The 17,570-nt window shown below is 41.5% G+C and overlaps 1 protein-coding gene across 12 annotated transcripts in view; it reads left to right on the top strand.

Annotated features, from left to right (window-relative positions):
- DGKI (diacylglycerol kinase iota) overlaps positions 1-17,570 on the top strand; it is a 444,802-nt gene that overhangs the window by 402,519 nt on the left and 24,713 nt on the right. For all 12 annotated transcript variants that reach the window (XM_045495795.1, XM_045495789.1, XM_045495788.1 and 9 more), the window contains one exon: positions 17,217-17,254. In XM_045495795.1, coding sequence (XP_045351751.1) covers positions 17,217-17,254 — 38 coding nt within the window. The remainder of the gene's footprint in view (positions 1-17,216; positions 17,255-17,570) is intronic.

Below are 17,570 nucleotides of genomic sequence, written 5' to 3'. Positions count from 1 at the left end.
AAAAATTAGTTGTGCTTCATACAAACTCATTGTGTGACATGTTCTTTCCTTGATATTTTAATTTTTCCATTTTCTCCTGGCATAAAGCATTGCTGTTAAAGTCTAATGATGATATTCTTCTTATTGTCTAATATTGTCTAATACTGTCAATATTTTTCTTTAATGTCCTGTACCTTTATGAAATTACACCTTGGTGTAGATCACTTTGAGACATTAATCTTCTCAGATACATGATACATTTAAATGTGTGGTTCATTTTTCAAATTTCAGAACAGTATTCTTTTTTTAACATTTTATTTTTTTAAGTTTATTTATTTTGAAAGAGAGAGAGCGAGCACAAGTCAGGAGGGGCAGAGAGAGAGAGATGGAATCGCAGGCAGGCTCTGCACTACCAACATGGAGTCCAGTGAACTTGAACTCATGTTCTGTGGACTTGAACTCATGAACTGTGAGATCATGACCTGAGCCAAAACCACAATCCAGATACTTAACTGACTGAGCCACCCACCCAGGCATCCCCAGAACAGTGTTCTTGAATTAAGTGTTTATATTTGTTCTATTCTCTTGCTTTGGTTTTCTTCTTCAGGAACTCATTTTACATGTTTGATCTTCACCTGTCTTTAACATTGGCCATTTTTCTCACTTTCTTTTTACCCCTTTCCTTATTTCTTAAGGTTTTTTTTTTTATTTGTATCTTCTACTTTTCTTAAAGCTTTATTGGTTGAATTTATTTGTTCTTGTGTTTCTTTTAGTTTGCCTTGATTGGAAAATGATTTTATTTCTAGTTCTTTGTTATCATCTCATTTCTGAATTATTGTAGTTCTGACTCATGCCATTCTTAATATTGTGTGTCACTTCACTAATGCCTTTAAGCTTATTTGAGATAGTATGCTACTCTTTTTGTGGGAGGTTTTTGTGGTACACTTTCATTGCCTACAGGAATGTTATTCTGTTCTTTGTTCTTTTTTTCCCTAAAATAACTTCATATGAGATTTTACCTTTTTCTTTGCTATTTTTATATGAAATGCACTTTTTCTGAATTTTGGAGAGAAAAATAAGTTCAGTTAGCTATTGTCATTTCAGTGGGCTCTTTGTTGGTTTTGTGCACTGCTGAAAATGTGGTAGCTTGCTTTCTCAGACTTCCTGGTTTTAATCAGTTTCCTTATTTTTATCCAGACCTCTTCCTTTAGTCCTGTTAGCCCTACTCAGCTCGATGTGTGTTCTACTCAAGAAGTCATCCTCAGACTGGGTCCTGTCTTGAAGGCGTGTCCTGGGTGGTTAGTGTTAAGAGTTAACAGGAGCTACAACCTTCTAGGTATTTCAGTTTTTACTGGGGGGCTCTCGCACTAATTTGCCAAGGGAATGGGAAAAACTCGTAAGGCTGTTCTCCTGCTGTCACCCTCTGCTTTTCAGGGACCGCCTGTTGGCTCTTGGTGGCATTCTTGCCATTGGGTACACCAGCTGTCCACTGCTTCCCTACACTCTCCCAATGTAGGCAGTGGTAGAAGGCAGGTCCTTCGCTGTCAATGGCTTCTCCCCAGCTGTTTGTAATCTCGAAGTTCATAAGGATACCTTGTTACCTTGTTTTAAGTATGGACCATGTGTTTTGGTTCTTTCACCAACTTTCTTTTTCTCTGTGGAGGTTCAGATATGTATAATGGAGGGCACTTGAGGTGAGCGCTGGGCTTTGAATGTAAGTGATGAATCACTAAATTCCTACGCCTAAAACTAATATGACACTGTATGTTAATTAACTGCAATTTAAATAAAAACTTGGGGGGTGGGGGTAAAAACCCAAAACAACAAGAAAGAAGTATTCAGAAAGTGTGCTGTGACTATTACCATCATCTTCCCATATTTCCAGATTTTAAAAAATCCATTATTTTAGCCTGACTTGTTAGGGAAAGTTAGTGTCTGTGATTCTTCTTACTATCAAAATGAGAACCCTTTATTCATCCTTATTCAAATAAAACTTAAACTTCTGGAAGGTTCTATGTGTTTTTACATTTCTGCTATCTCCTGAAATTGAAAAATTGAAATGGGAATAGTTGATTTTGAGAAACTGAGGACGGAGGGATTAATGGTTTGGGTCCTTGTATTTCAGCAAAATAATTTCAACTACTCCTTGGAATTATTTGGAATAATATATCCTTACATGTACTTAAAACCTTAAAAAGGTCCGTGTTGATTAAAACTTAATCGGTGCCAGGCATTGTCCTACGGTGTGTTCTGTTGAAGTTAAGTAGTTTCTTCACGGTCACAGCACATTGTTACATACTGAACTGACTACTACAGATGTTTTACATATGTTGAATCTACAAAACAATCCTAGCAATACTACTAGCCCTCCCATTTTACAGGTGAGGAAACTAAGGCACAAACCTTTTAGCTGACTTGTCCAAGCTCCCATGCGCAGCTAGGAAGGGTTAGAATTTGGATTTACACTCAGGTAATCTAGATCCCATTCTTAGCCACTCCTCCATGCTGTCCCTCCATAGCATTGCTAAAGGTTGAACTCATGTAGTAGGAAATCTTGATTCTTTTGGTTGAATGGAGGTCTCCTAATTATTGGGCAGTAGTTCATCATTCAAAATGAGGTATGTATATTTTTTCATATCAGTGACCAGTACCCTTGACACAGAACAATTCAAAGATGTGTTGTTGATCCCGCTTCTCCTATCCTCATATTTCATCATCAAGGAAACAGGGATCTAATATCCTGTCAGTAGCCTCCATTTGTAAAAAAAGGTAGAATTCTCGATAGGTAGCTATTTCCTTAAGTAAATATCACAACAGGTAGACAATAAGACGACCAGAATGGTAGAGTAGGTTAAGAAAGTTAGATGTTTTTCCTTTAATTTTCTATAAGCTGTTAATTAGTAAAATGTGGTGAGTAAACTCGGCTGATCATACAGATGGAAACCTCACAGATCTTTAATTGCCTCACTGGGAAGGGTTTTCAACGTTGGCCATCACAGTATGCCACTTTGCAATGACTTTGGACTAGCTAATGCAAAGTTGCTAGAGTGTTCTTTTTTGCCCCATATTCTGTTTCTGGCTATGGAATCCCCCATTGGCTTTTTAATTAGATTCAAACATTTCAGTGCTCACTTTTGAGGCCCTTTCTTAGCCTGGTTTAGCTCATGTTGCTTTAGTGAATTATTTCTACTCCCCAGCTTGTGGGCCCCTCTCCAGGTTCATCTCCTTTGTATTCACCCAGCCATATGGTCTGTATCACCTCCTACCACCTCTCTGGCAGACCACCTTCACTGTCTTTCATTCAAGTCCCTCCTTGGTCCTCATTAATTCTTGCATGTTGGAACCACCTGCATAGATTCAAAGGACAAACAATGATGAATTTTCCTGACAACTCAAATGCCCCCAATTTCTCCTTCCCTATTCACTTACTGTTTTTTTGAGTGTATTCCAAATTTTTTCCCCATGGGTGGTGTTGCCCTTCTTATTTGACTATGAACCCAGTGAATAGAGATGTTGCCCCATTCGATGCTGTTCCCTGGCACAGAATTGATTTTCTCTATACAAGTCTCACTGTTACATTTGCTGCAGTATATGGTGTTGGCAAACAGAAACTTTCAATACACATCTTTGAATTCCGTTGTAGCCTCATTAACATTGTTCCTGTTAGTCCTGGAAGATAGGTTAGTCCTGGACCTTTTCCAAAGAAATTCAGTTGGTAATGTGCTGAAAAAATGGCCTTTTATGGTGGTCTCACTGGGTGCTCCCTAAGGACTGTGTGAAAGGAAAGGAATAAAAATGACAGCATGCTTTTCTTTGGCTAGCCTTCTTTCACATTTCATAGGAAAACAGACCATCGCTGCTGATTAAAAAACAAAATAAAACAGAACAAGCAAACAAAACAAAACAAAAACCCCTGGGCTTTCCAAAATCAGGTTATATCGCTTTCTATGTGTCCTGACCCTGCTCTTTTCTCTCCACCCCCTTTGTTAAATCTCACTATTGATTGTAACCATATCATCCTTTGATCCTTCTGGTTTCTTTGGAATGCTTTGTTGGGGATCATTATCTAATTATCTTTTGAAGCCCTGTTATAGCTGAGTGTATGTTGAGAGGGAAGGGTGCTCTTTACTGAGATTCACTTACAACTTGGCTCGACATTCTCTGGCCTCAGAGAATATGTTAAGCATTTAAAACATTGCCAAATAAGAAAGTAACAAGAGGGGCGCCTGTGTGGCTGGGTCGTTTAAACGCCTGACTCTTCATTTCGGCTCAGGTCATGATCTCACGGTTGGTGAGTTCAAGCCCCCCATTGGGCTCTGTGCTGACAGCAGAGAGGAAGAGCCTGCTTGGGGTTCTCTCTCTTTCTCTCTCTCTCTCTCTCTCTCTCTCTCTGCCCCTCACCCACTCTCTCTTTCTCTCTCAAAATAAATAAATAAATAAGAAAGTAACAAGAGAGAGTTAGGAAGGGAGAAGGCTAACCTGGTTGGCTGGTAAGTGGACGGTTCAGAAGAGGTCACCATGTGTCACGGCTCCTCTGGCAGCAGATGAAGCCATCACAGATTCCGTTCCTGCAGATCTGTCACTTATCCTACAGGTAAGTGTGTGAAAGGGAATGGAAAGTGCCCGATTTGGCCTCTATGTCATCACCTGTAAGAGCAGAAATGAAAAATCAAATTGTGCTAACTTTTTTAAAGTTTACTGGGTTGATTTATGCTTTTTACTGTATGAAATGGTAGGATCTGAGCTATGTTAACACCCATGTCTCCAAGGGGCCAGGCAGGTACACTGATAGCTACCATAGTCCTTATTTGAAGATCATTGTTACTCCATTTGTCTGTCGTCTACTTGACTACAAACCCCAATATCCAATGAACGCCTGTCCCCCAGTAAGCTCCATCTAAAGCTTATTTTTCCTTTTGATGACTTCTTCCTGCAAATAATGAGATGGGTGCTGGTGACTCGTTTCCCTTAATGACGGTCTGGGCCTAAGCATCTCTTACCATGATTACCGGTTGCAAAATACTAGAACACACTGTCACTTTTTCAGTTGATCCCTGGAAGATTAGCCCTGGATATTTTACGGTATGTTCCATACTGGAATGTTCCAGTTGGAAGCATTTTTTTTTCTGCGTGAATTTCTGTTTGCCCAGGCTGTCTACTCTAGCTCCTTAGGCCTGTGCTGTCCTGCCCAGGCTGTCTACTCTAGCTCCTTAGGCCTGTGCTGTCCTGCATAGAGCTGTGGACATAGCCATCAGTCTGGCTTGTTTTCAAGATCATGAAGTCAACTAAATGCTGCCTTATTTTGCCAGACTTCTGTATCAGTCCTCATTTTCTGGGTCCACTTTGGGTGCCCTGCATGTCAGGGTACGACTTTCTTATCCCCATGCGGCTATCCTTCCATCAACATGACTCCACATGGGGCCTGTCCGTGGTTCATTACTACCCACTCCCTTCCCCTACTGCTGCAACCTTCCTTTCTGTAGCATCCCTCATCAGAGCCAGAGAAGCATAGGGCATGGAGACACTAAAACTGCATTCCTGGCTGACCAGGGAGAAGATGGGAAGAGAGGACCTTGTTTTACCACCTGATGACTAAGGGAGGCAGTGTAGTGCCTCGTCCTACATATCAGTGTTTCCCACGCTAGGTTTCCATCCTGGCGTTGCTGTGTTATTAGCCCTGTGGCCTCCAGCGAATGACTTAACCTCACTAAACCTCGGTTTTTCATCCTTAAACAGGGGTGCTGACAGTGACAGGACCTATCTAGTACATGTATATTGAGGATTAAATTAGATAATATTAGCTCGATGCCTAGCACAGAGTTTGCTTGCAAGAAAGGGACAGAGCGGGAGAGTAGACCTGCAGGGGAGGGCAAGAGAAGTGATCAAACAACCAAAATGGGAATAGCTCTTTCTATAAGTAGACCTGCAATGTCCTACTTGTGGCATGGACTTAAGATACTATCCAAGCCTGTCATTTTCTAGATTTGCTGGCACTAAACATGTCCTTCAAGTTACAACCCGACGGGCAAAGAGTGTATCCCTCCTCCACTTGAGCGTGGGTGGTAGCATCGGGCAAGGACAGGAGCCTTTTCTCAGAGTGGGGAGACCAGGCCTGGCCCTGGCTGCACTCTCTACTGGGTGGGGAGCTTGGGCAGATCGTTTCCTTCAGCCTCGGTCTCTTCAGAGAGCAGGCTGAGGTGGCTGATATCTGAGGCTTCTTCTGTTCTCTGGACTCAGGCCTCTGAGGCAGACAAGAATACTGGGCAATGAGATCACATGAGAAAAAACCCAAAATGTCACCTTCGGTTTGGGAAGGGTCTTTAGGAGACACCGATGTCCTGCTTTCCACGGGGCGTGCATATGGATTCCTGCAGATGGGTGCCAGTCTGTTAACATTCCTGCTCGTGATGACAGACGGCACTTTATTTCCACACCTCACCAGGTACTCGCCTTCTGAAAAGAAAGGAAATCAACTTTACGAGTGCATAAATGCCGCAGGCAGCTTTCACACTGGTAGCTTTCTTTAACAAGGTAACAAAATACATTACTATTTAATTATGCAGTTTCCAGCTTTTCTCCTGACAAAGCAACGCCCCCGGTGCTTATTGAAAAGGGGATTTGTAATCAGCCAAAATCTACTCAGTTTTGCTCAGTCTCATGACATTTCCATCCCCTCTTGCACCCTACCAAGTAAAGGCAATTTTTCAGCCGTTGCCAAAAAGTTAGAGGTGGTGTTTTATAAGACCACAAAAAAGTCATTGAAACCATACTCTTTGTGTAGCTGTTTGTTCCGTTCCTCTGACCGTGTGCCTCACTGGGCCCCATATCTTCCCCAGCTAACTCTGTGGGCTCCTTCTCATTCTCAGAAATCCTGGCTCACCCAGAGATGTTCCTTGGGCATCTGATTTCCCAGCGATCTTTCTAGTTAAGCTCCTTTTATATTTGAGGGAGAGAGTGATAGTCTTGGCCCATGTTGTATTCTGAAAATGGAGTTGGTGAGTGATTTTCGGTGACATTAAAAAAAAAAGTTTTTGGATTCACATTAGTCTCTGAATCTTGGAAGCTGTTCTCCCGGGATGCCCTTTTCACTCCCTTCCCGACTCCTTTCCCCCTACCCCCGTTTCAGACATCCCACTTTATCAAGTGAAGCCCCTTACTCCTTGGCCCCCCATGCCTCTACACCAGCTGGTCTTTTCCACAGAAAACTCCCCACCCATATTTTCTGCCAATGCAGATCTTCCCTTTTTGGACAATTTCTTACAACCTCCCTAGGAAATGGTTCCATACGCCACTCTCTTTCCCTAGCAGTCAGGGGCTACATGTGGATATGTAAGTACACGTGTGTTACTTTATAGATACTCTTTAATTCCTTAAGAATATGCGAGTTCCTAAGAAGAATGAAGGTTTTGTTTTGATTTCTCTTCACAGCAACTGGACAGTAAAATCTGCTCTTGAGTGGATATCCTTGAAGATTTGCTCATATACTGAAACCTATTCTATTTTGTATCTTCCAGGCAAGCTTCGACACTAACCTTTTTCTTTAGAATTCTTGCTTTTAAGCTGTGATTCTGCCTTAGTCAACTTAACACAATGTCGAAGTGAAAGTTAAAACTCATGTTTCACTTCTCTGCAATGAAATGCTTAATTTTTCTGTTTTCAATTAATATCTGTCCTATGCCAATATGGGGAAGGTTCAAAATTAGCCTTTTATTATAACCTAGTTACAAGTACAAATTGTCTGCATTTACAGTTACAAGTGAGAGTAGGCTCTAGAAACTATCTTTTAAAAAAAAAATTGTACACATTTGCTTTATGTGCATTTGTTGCTCTATGTCCCTGAAAGTGACCTTTGTTGTGTTAACGCCTCCCTGGTTACTTGTGTTTCCGTGAGGAGGGTTTTGGCTACACCCGTTCTTAGTTCAACAGGCCTTCATCATACAGAGTGGCCAGTGACCTGGCAGGCATTGATAAGGCACTTACTGAGCATCCCGATGACTGGATGACCCATAAACCCATCATCTTTATGAGCTCCCGAGCACACTCATTTGTACTTGGATCCTGGCCTTAAACACCATTTCCCAGACGCAGTCTTTTTTTTTTTTTTTAATTTTTTTTTTCAACGTTTTTATTTATTTTTGGGACAGAGAGAGACAGAGCATGAACGGGGGAGGGGCAGAGAGAGAGGGAGACACAGAATCGGAAACAGGCTCCAGGCTCTGAGCCATCAGCCCAGAGCCCGACGCGGGGCTCGAACTCACGGACCGCGAGATCGTGACCTGGCTGAAGTCGGACGCTTAACCGACTGCGCCACCCAGGCGCCCCTCCCAGACGCAGTCTTGATGTTTGGGTAAAACCAGTAACCATCCATTGCTTCCAGGCCACATCGCATCTGCTTGCGGCTATCACTGAATGAAATATGAAGGCAGCTTTTCAACCTAAGTTCCTTTTAGAGATCCTGAAGGACACGGCTAGAGTACATCAGATGAGTTCAAGGAGACCTATCACAGGAGGAAGGGGGCCCCACGTTGAGAGGCGGGATGAAGCCAAGGTTCTGAGGCTGTCTCTGAAGTCCTCGGGGAAAGTCATTATGAGCCGAGTCCAGTGGCCATGCTGCTTCTACTTAGCACCTTCCACTCACCTGTGAGGCGAACAAGACCCTCATTTATTAGTTCTTCCATTTCTCATAGTCTCTTAGGAATATAGCTTTACCATCCAGATGCTGGGAAAGCAAAAATAAAGTTCATCGTTCTAAGTCAAATTCTCTGGACATTCTAGAGATGGAATACTTCTGGAGAATACTGAAACAGTCCGAATGTACTGAGAACTTTAATATCTGTTACTTTATTCAAATGTTAAGGAGGAGAAACAATGTTATTGTATGCTATGATTATTTGAGGTTCATGAATTTAGTAAGGTGTAACCAGATTAAAACCCTTTGTGTATGTATGAAAAACCTTCCCTGTTGGTGGAAGCTTAATATTTATTGAACAAAAATGGTTGATGGGATTCTGTAATATGAATACTAAAAAGGAATTTCTATTTTTCTAGATTTAAGGGAACAGTTAGGTATGACTTTAGAAGGTGGTACTATATATTTTTCTAAATGCTTATTTATTTTTGAGAGAGAGAGAGAGCACGAGTGGGAAGGAGCAGAGAGAGGGAGAGAGAGAATCCCAAGCAGGTCCTGTGCTGCCAGCCCAGAGACTGACGTGGGGCCCCATCTCATGGCTGAGAGAGATCAGGACCTGAGCCAAAATCAAGAGTTGGGTGCTTAAGCAACTGAGCCACCCAGGCACGCTGGTACTCTGTTTTTTAAAGCGTTGGCCACTACATCCAAAGATGGTAATATTAATATATTATCACTAGAAAAAACATTAAATTTGAGTTGCATAGATTCTCGAAAGATATTTTCAGGAACCTCTGTCATCCCCCCCTGGGACTGTTGGCACATAACCTACGATGTTGTGGAAGACTGAGGAAGACCTATGAACTTGTCTTCTCTAACCCAGGACTCCAAGCAAATTCACCCATGAAATTTCTCTTAACATTGATCTAAGGTTTACCACTGATGTTCTAGGAAATAATTATTGCTTGGTATAGGGCTCTAATTTGACCCATAAGATAAATATTTATGATTTATCGAGATACTTACAATGTTGTTTCGCTGCATCTAATAAACACTAGATACCTAAAGAGATTAGATTAGATTAGGTGCCTAAAAAGACATGAAAATATTTTCAGCTCCAAAACCAACTGCCAGGTGTAGCAGGAGCCAGTAAAGTGGGATTTCCTCCACTCCTTACAATGTCTTCCTTGATTCAGGATTTGAAGATTGAATGATAGCTCAGTCACTAGACCACAAGTATCAACCGAGTATTTATTAAGCCTTCATATATTTCTCATGCTATAGTTTTTATTGAAAGACAGAATATAGATAAAATAAAAAGGAGCAAAGTTAAAATGCAGTCCCTGTGCTCGTGGCTTAAGTGGAGAGATGGGGGTTTCACACGTGAAACAACCAGAGAACAGTTTCGCAACCACAGGTAAACAAATGGGGTGTTTGGGAGAGACATCTGGTCCCCACACTGTTTGTAGCTAATTCCAGGGGAGAAATAAGAGAAATGGAACGAACTGCTTCTAAAGGGAGCACGTCCTGGTCCTCTGGCAGCAAGGTGGAAGTTTTCTGCCAGGAGGGAACACTGGATAGGGGGCTGTTTGTTATTTCTCCAAACAGGAAACTCCTTCCATGCCAATAGTATCTTCAAAAAGATTGCTGCAGCAGATGGAAAGAACCCCTATGCATTCATGCATTCAATTAGCAGGGACTAATTCAATCTGAGGATTAACTCTGTCATTGGAGAGAAACAAAACCTATTTATGTCTCCCATCTATGGTTACACCCTCTGAGCGCCACTGGCACAGGTGGTGGTTGAATGTTAGACCACTGTAGCATTTATTGGTCTTCAGATGCTGCTGATGGATGAATCCCAATGATGAGGAGATATCTGAAGTGTGTGTGCTCTGAGCCCTCCACTCCATTTCTCGGCAGTGGGGGAGAAGAGGGTAGATCGGGTGTGAAGGACATGGGACTAGAGTTTGGTGAGTGATTGCTTGCTTGGCTGGAGGAGAAAGAAGAGGAGGCACAGTGTTTTTTCTTACATCTGATTATTAAAGAGAAGTTCAGGGTAAAGTCTACCTTAGATGGAATTCTTAATTCAACTCAACACACACCTGTTGTCTGCATCATCTTCTGCTTGCCTTTCTTCCTCCCACTCCTAAAAGCTGACCCTTCAGATAAGCAGTTGTCAACCTTTTGTATTTTTCAATGACACTGTATGCAAAATACATTCCCATGGGTGACTCCAGTAAGAAAACTGTTGTTCATGGCCATTTCCCAATGCTGACTAAAAGTCAACATCAACCCTCTTACTCAAAGTATGTCACAGCGCAAGTGTATGATGGGACAGACTGGATTTTCCAAAAACAGCCACAGCATGATCTCCCATCCCACACATTCTTCTTGCAGTATGACTTTGACATTCTTTTCATTGAGATGTGGGGTCTGTGTTTTCTTGAATATGGACCAACTTAGGACTGTAGCAGCAGAAGTGACTTCATGTGATTTCCAAGACAAGGTGACTTCCACTAGGCTTTCTTGGGGTGGTTGCTTTTGAAACCCAGTCACCATTTCAGAAGGAAGTTCAAACGGCTCACAGAATGTCATGCACGAGGAACTAAAACTCCCAGCTGAAACCAGCACCCAGTTATCAGTACTACGTAGTCGTCTTGAAAGTAGATCTTTGAGGTTTCCATGGAGCTGCCCCACCTGATGTCAGGTGGAGAGGAGACAAACTTTCGGCTGACCCCCATCCAAATTGCAGATTTTTGAACAAAACAAATAATTGTTCTGTTTGAAGCCACTATGTTTTGGGATGGTTTGATGTACAGTAACACCTGATCCCAGATTTGTGTATCATTCTAAGAATAATCTTGGATTTGTTCCAGGATATTAAAAACCCTCTGTATTTTAGCTATTAACAAATGACTTGGCACATAGCTGATTATCAATTGTCAAAACCTCCTCTAGGCTTATATTAAAATGCGGAGGTCTTTTGCAACATCTAATTCCTCCTTTCTCTCACTTCATCTTGTTCAGTATGACTATGTAAAATAATACTAATTAGAGTCATTCTCATGAGCTGCTTCTCACTTATGCCTAATTACTATAATTCCCAGTAGTTATCCGTACCATTAAATAAGTGTTAGCGACCTTTGCTGTGTTTGATGATTATGCTAAGTTCCATTTTGGGGAGCTAAGCCTTCACAGTTTGTTACTCATGTACCATGACTGACTGCTTACAAAGTAGAAAAATTGGACAGAATGCTTCTGATAAGGAAAATACGGGAAAAGCTCTGCAGAAATATATATCTCAAAGAAATAGACTCTTGGGCAGCTGACAGTGCAACCTCTCTGGTAGCTAAGCAGTAGGTCACTTTGAATAAAGGAGAAGTAGGCAGATGCCCATCGTCTTCCGAATAACAGAATGGTGAACGCAACATCTGCCATGGGTGCACTCAGGGTCTCCCTCGGCATAAGAAGAGTTGGACCTTAAAGCCATAAATTGACTTCATTTTCCATGTGACGCATTCATGAAACCTTTTTTAGAGGTTGTTTCTATTTTTTCCCACCTTGCTCCAGGTTAAAGGGGTAACAGCATGGTGGAAGGAATTCTAACATGGATCATGCACAATAATGTTAAAGAAAATATAAAAGAAACAAAGAAAAAAATAAGAGTCCCTTTGTCAGCTGGATTGCTAGCTATCTGTGTGACCTTGGAAAAGTGTGGTTACCTCTCAAGTCCCAGTTTTCTCATCTGTGAAATGAGAGGGTTAGGGTGGGGTCAGAAATAGCCCTGGAATGTAGAATATGTCTATTTCTGAAGGAATAGTTCTAGGATATGCTACTTGCATTGCAGATGAAATATTGAGGAATTAAAAAATGTGCAGAAGTTGGCAAAGACTTATATATGTTTACAGTTTCAGTGCATCAACTGGTTTCTCTCCCAACACGAGGACAAGCTACTCTTTGTTCAACATCTGTTGTTTGTACTTTTAATTTTTTTCTTCAACAGTTTTTTAAAAACAGATTTAAGTGACTGCTATCACTAGTAGGTGACAAACTGTCTTGTAATAGAATATTAATTTAAGAACTGAGAAATAACATGAAAGATTAAAGTTTTTAAATAGACATAAGTGTTCAGAGTTGAAACTATATGATGTAGTTATTTGATTTATTGAGAACTACATGCACAAGGCTTTGCCAAGTCCTGCATGCTTTTTATTAAATATTTTCGTTGGCGTAGCAAAAACCACAACCTTAAACTATCCCTTTGGAAGTAGTCATATGCCAAACTCTACAGCTGTAATTGGCCTTCTGTAATCTTACCTTCTCTTTTCATAGGTGAGAAACGGTTCTTTTTCTGTATAATGAGGTCAAAAACATTCAGTGTTCCATGGTGTTCTACAAAGAAGATCGTAACAGTCAGATCCTCTGTTCCTTGAGCTGATTTGCAGAGTCTCAAAAAGAACTGATTTTATTTCATTTTTCTAATGAGAAAACTGAAGTTTGGTAAACTGTAACTTGCCCAAGTTTACAGCTAGTTAATCGTGCTCACAGGGCTTAAATTCAGGCATCCTGAATCAGTTCCCGTATATGCCTTCCTAATTTGGACTTCTTGCCAAAACATCAGTTTCTGGCAAGGGGTGGAGTTTGCCTTGTGCAGTGGTATCCCCAGAACCTCAAACAGGGTGTGGCTCTGCAGGGAAGGTGGCCAGCCAGTGACCCCAGGGATTGTTTTCTCCCTCTCCTGATTCCAGTGGATAGCATTGTTCCTTCCATGTGCGGATTTCTGAGGATATCCAGACCCTTGGGAATTGAGACCTAAGACTGAGAAGGAAGACGGGGATTCCTTCCTTGCCTTTCTGACTTGTCAGTTCCAGTTTTCTGTCTTATGATGTTTACTGGATAGCAGTTTACTGGAAGGGGTAGCACTGAAGGGAAAAGTAACCATTTCACATAAATTAATGATTCAGTTTCTAAGCTCTAAAAACGACAAACTTCTCAGTTCTCTCCTCCCTTACTCTCCTGTCTAACTGTGTAAGTTTATGTGATTTAATTGTCCAGAAAACTTACTATCCATCCACTCAATAACCTTTACCTCCCCCTAGCAATTTGACTTCCCTTCTTTGCATTTGGGAGCATGATTTCCCCAGTTGGGGAGAGTTTTGGAAAAGGCAGGAAGGCGAGCTTAGGGACTGAGAAATAATAAAGAACAATACAATAATCATAACAACTCATTGTTTGTTTTTTTAAGCTTGATCTTTCAGAAGGTACAGTCTGGAGTTGAATACTAATAGATGCAAGCTCTCTGTATGCAGAAGAAATCTTAAACAGTAGTGGTCATGGGGAAGGACATTAATCAGGAGAGAGAAGTGAGCCTTGAGCCTAATAATGTTTGCATAATAGCTACCCTTGCGTGTATTGCTTGACTTAATAAATATCCACGCTTTCCATCTCCAGTACAATTGGAAATTATTTGTGGTTATGATTCTCTTACATGATCCTCTACCTGTTCATGGGGACTTTAAACCAGGAAGCTGCTGGAAACCAACAAACATAGCAGTGCTTCTGAATGAGTCTGGGGTAGGCATTTGAAGAGGCTATAATATGGGCAATCTGTAGAAAATGAGCAGAGAGCAGGTCATAACTCTCCTTCCAGGAGGGGAAGGGTAAGATCAAACTGGCATGGTTGACATTTATATGCTTTCCTGGCTTACTTTGAACTCTGCAATAGTTTCTCATCACCTGCAGGATAAACCCCAAGTGCCTTATCTTGACAGAAGAGGTACTCACTGTGGCGGGGGGGATCCTTTGGTCTCTGAAGCATCTTATCTGAGACCACTCCTCACCTCAGGGAGGATAATATACAGCGTTTTGCAGCTTCCCTTAGACATCACAACTTAACTTCCATGTCTTTGTTCAGGATCTTCCAAATCCTCTTTGCTCATTAATTCTGCTTACCATGAAGAGTTGGCTTAAACTTCACCTCCTCCAAGAAATCTTTGAACTCTACAGCTAGCCAGTAAGTTTTCCCCCAGCTTCTAATATTTTTCTCTCTTTTCTTTCTTTCCATCGTCCCTTTCTTCCCTTTTTCTTTCTTCCCTTCCTGGTTCTCCTTAAATAGACTTTGTCCTGGGGAATTTCTTTATTGTCTTGATTTATTGCTTGTATGCCCCAAATGTTATTACACAAGTGCTTTAAATTAATGAATTCATTTTTCTTCTTTTCTCTATTTCTCTTCTCTTTTTCTTTGGATTTCTGGGAAATGTTTTAATAAAATCTTGAAAAGAATAGGCTCTATAACTGTTTTTGAAGCTCTGTGTTATTTCAAGCCCTGCATGAACTGCCCCCCGACTCAGGCAATTGCCCTAACCTTATTCCTATCCTAATATGGATGTTCTACTTCAGTCAGGAGAACATCCTATAGTATAAAGATCTGAACTGATTTGTTCTTGCAGACTTGTGATTGGCTAATATTTTCTCCTGCTTCTCCCTCCCTGTCCTCTGATACAGGGTTTACATTGTAGGGTTAAGCAGCACCCACTGACTCCTTCATCCGTGCCTCTCCTCTCATAGGTGCTGTGTTCACAAGATATGTCTCCTCGACTTCCCATACCAATTTTGCCCTTCCTTTCTAGGCTCCTTCTGCAGTGTCTATCCATATGTCTTCAGGTACTTAAGTACAGTCGCAAAAGTACTGAAAATGACCCCTTCTGTTGACATATCTACTTATAAAGCTTTTGTTTTTTGTTTGTTTGTTTGTTTGTTTGTTTTATCCTTACTATAGACAGATGAGCAGCTATTACTTTTATTTTACAAAAAAGAAAATTGGTTCACAATCATTGACTTGTTAAGCTTACAAGTCTCCTAAGTTAAGTTTAGAATTAGACTCTAATCCAGTGCCCTTTTGCACCACTATAAAGGCTTGATAACCTATAAAGACTACTTTCTTTCCTTTTCTCCAGGCGTCACAGAGCCTGGGGGAGCTCTGCCTGGGGAGCTCCCAGAGGGCACTGGACAGAGGACTGGACTGGACACTGACCTGCATTATGGCCGCGATTGGGCCACTACTGGCTCTGTGCCCTGAGACAGTCACTTTACTCTGAACTCCAGTGTCCTCATCTATAGCAAGAAGAGTGAGGCATGTGTTTTCTTTGGATTCTTCTGACATTAATTTCCTTTCTGTTTCTATCTCTCTCCCATCTGGCTCCTTTTCTCTCTCTGCCTTCAGTCAGTTCTGCAACTAATCGTTGCACATCAATACCGTACAGAGCATTGTGCTAGGAACCCTAGGGAGATGCTTGCAGCTAATTATGGAAAGGGAAACATTCTTTCCTCTTTCCCATTCTCCTCCTTTTTATGTCTGTCTTTCTGTCTGTGTCCTCCTCGAGTGCTCAAGTGGCCCTCCTTATTTCCATGGGTTTTCATGGTTTCTGCTGTGGTCAAGGGCAGGGCCTTCAGCCCTGGGCCAGTGAATGGGTTTAACCTGCCTGTGGTGCATCCAATCACTCGGGACTGGTAAGTACTCAGTATGAAAACCCGGAGGGCCTTGTCAGTGCTGCTCCAGGGCTCTGCGCATTTGGATGCACAACACAGCATTTTTGGCTAACTCTGTGTGAGAGTAAATGAGAATAAAATGCCACTCTGAGAAATTTAAAATTTAAGTTACTCTTTTCTAAAATTCTATGCCATTCATGCCTTAAAATAATCTTTTTTTTTTTTTTTTTTTGAGTAGTTTTAGAATCTAGGTATTTATTTTTCTAAAGGGACCATTTCCAACCTAAGACAAATGTTCCCTTGGGGAATCATTGCTGTCATTAGATGCTCACATCTTCTTGCCCTTGTTAATCAGTTTTCTCTTCTCATTCCCCTTTTGTCTCCCACATGACCTGTATGTACATGCACTTCTAGTTTTGCCCCTAAAGCTACATATTTTTACAATTAGTTTAGGTTTCCCAAGACTCTCAGAGTTCTTTCCATTTGAGTTGCCAGTGGATGAGATGCTGACCACATGATCATTTTCCTCGGAACAGAATTCAAGTATACATGTCCCCTCTCTACTACCTTTAGTCTTCTTTATTTCCATAGAAGTGGATAGTTGTTTCTCATTACATAACAAAATTACTAGTAATTTTTGGAACTCCAAGAGGATACAGTAGAAGGAACTGGAAAGAAGGGAGCAAAAAAAATCATGGTTAGGCACCTAGCCTGCCTCAGTAGATGAGTTGAGAACATTCATATGGTTTGATCATTTCAGTAATTCTGTAAGATTTAAACTTGATGTTTATGTGGAAACTGGATTCAGAGGGGTTCCATGATCTACCCATTGTTCCACAGCTTGCGAAAGAGCTAAGGTCTGAACCTAATCTCTGTGACTCCAAATTTCATGAGGGGGTGTTGAGGTAGACTCTAGAATGTTGGACAGAGTCCTGGGTGTCCAGGCAGGGAAGGGGCGAAGAGAAGGCTTTAGCCTGATGCAAGATTCTTGGCATGCTTCTCTTTCCCTTATTCCTACCCCAAATGTAGACTATTTTGGCAAAATATAGATCCAGCCCTTTGTGGTATTTTGATGAGAGGGTCTTCTACTAATGGGACATCTCTCTTTTGTCTTTCACAGCAATTTTGCAGGCAGTAATAGCTGGTGATCTTATGAAGGTAAGCTATCTTCCTACCAAAATTTTTGGTGATTCTTTAACAACTTTAACCTCGTTTCTCACCACATTTTCATGATCTCTCGTATGTCATCTATCATCCATCCCTCTGCGGTGCTAGCCGACTCGAAAGGGGAAGGATATTCTTTGGGGAACTGGACAGAGAGGGCCAGAGGAGTCTTCATAGCATCTCCACATTTCCTAACAGCAAAGGATGTGTGCAGGGGTACTGCGCTGGTTGCCTCCACTCATAACATGGACTGCATGTTCCCAGGATGCAATGCTCACAGTGCCCCAAATTCCCGCTATCTAGGAGCTGA

Source organism: Leopardus geoffroyi, chromosome A2 (assembly GCF_018350155.1).
Source record: "Leopardus geoffroyi isolate Oge1 chromosome A2, O.geoffroyi_Oge1_pat1.0, whole genome shotgun sequence".
Classification (NCBI taxonomy): Eukaryota; Metazoa; Chordata; class Mammalia; order Carnivora; family Felidae; genus Leopardus; species Leopardus geoffroyi.
This window is presented reverse-complemented; position numbering and strand designations above follow the sequence as displayed.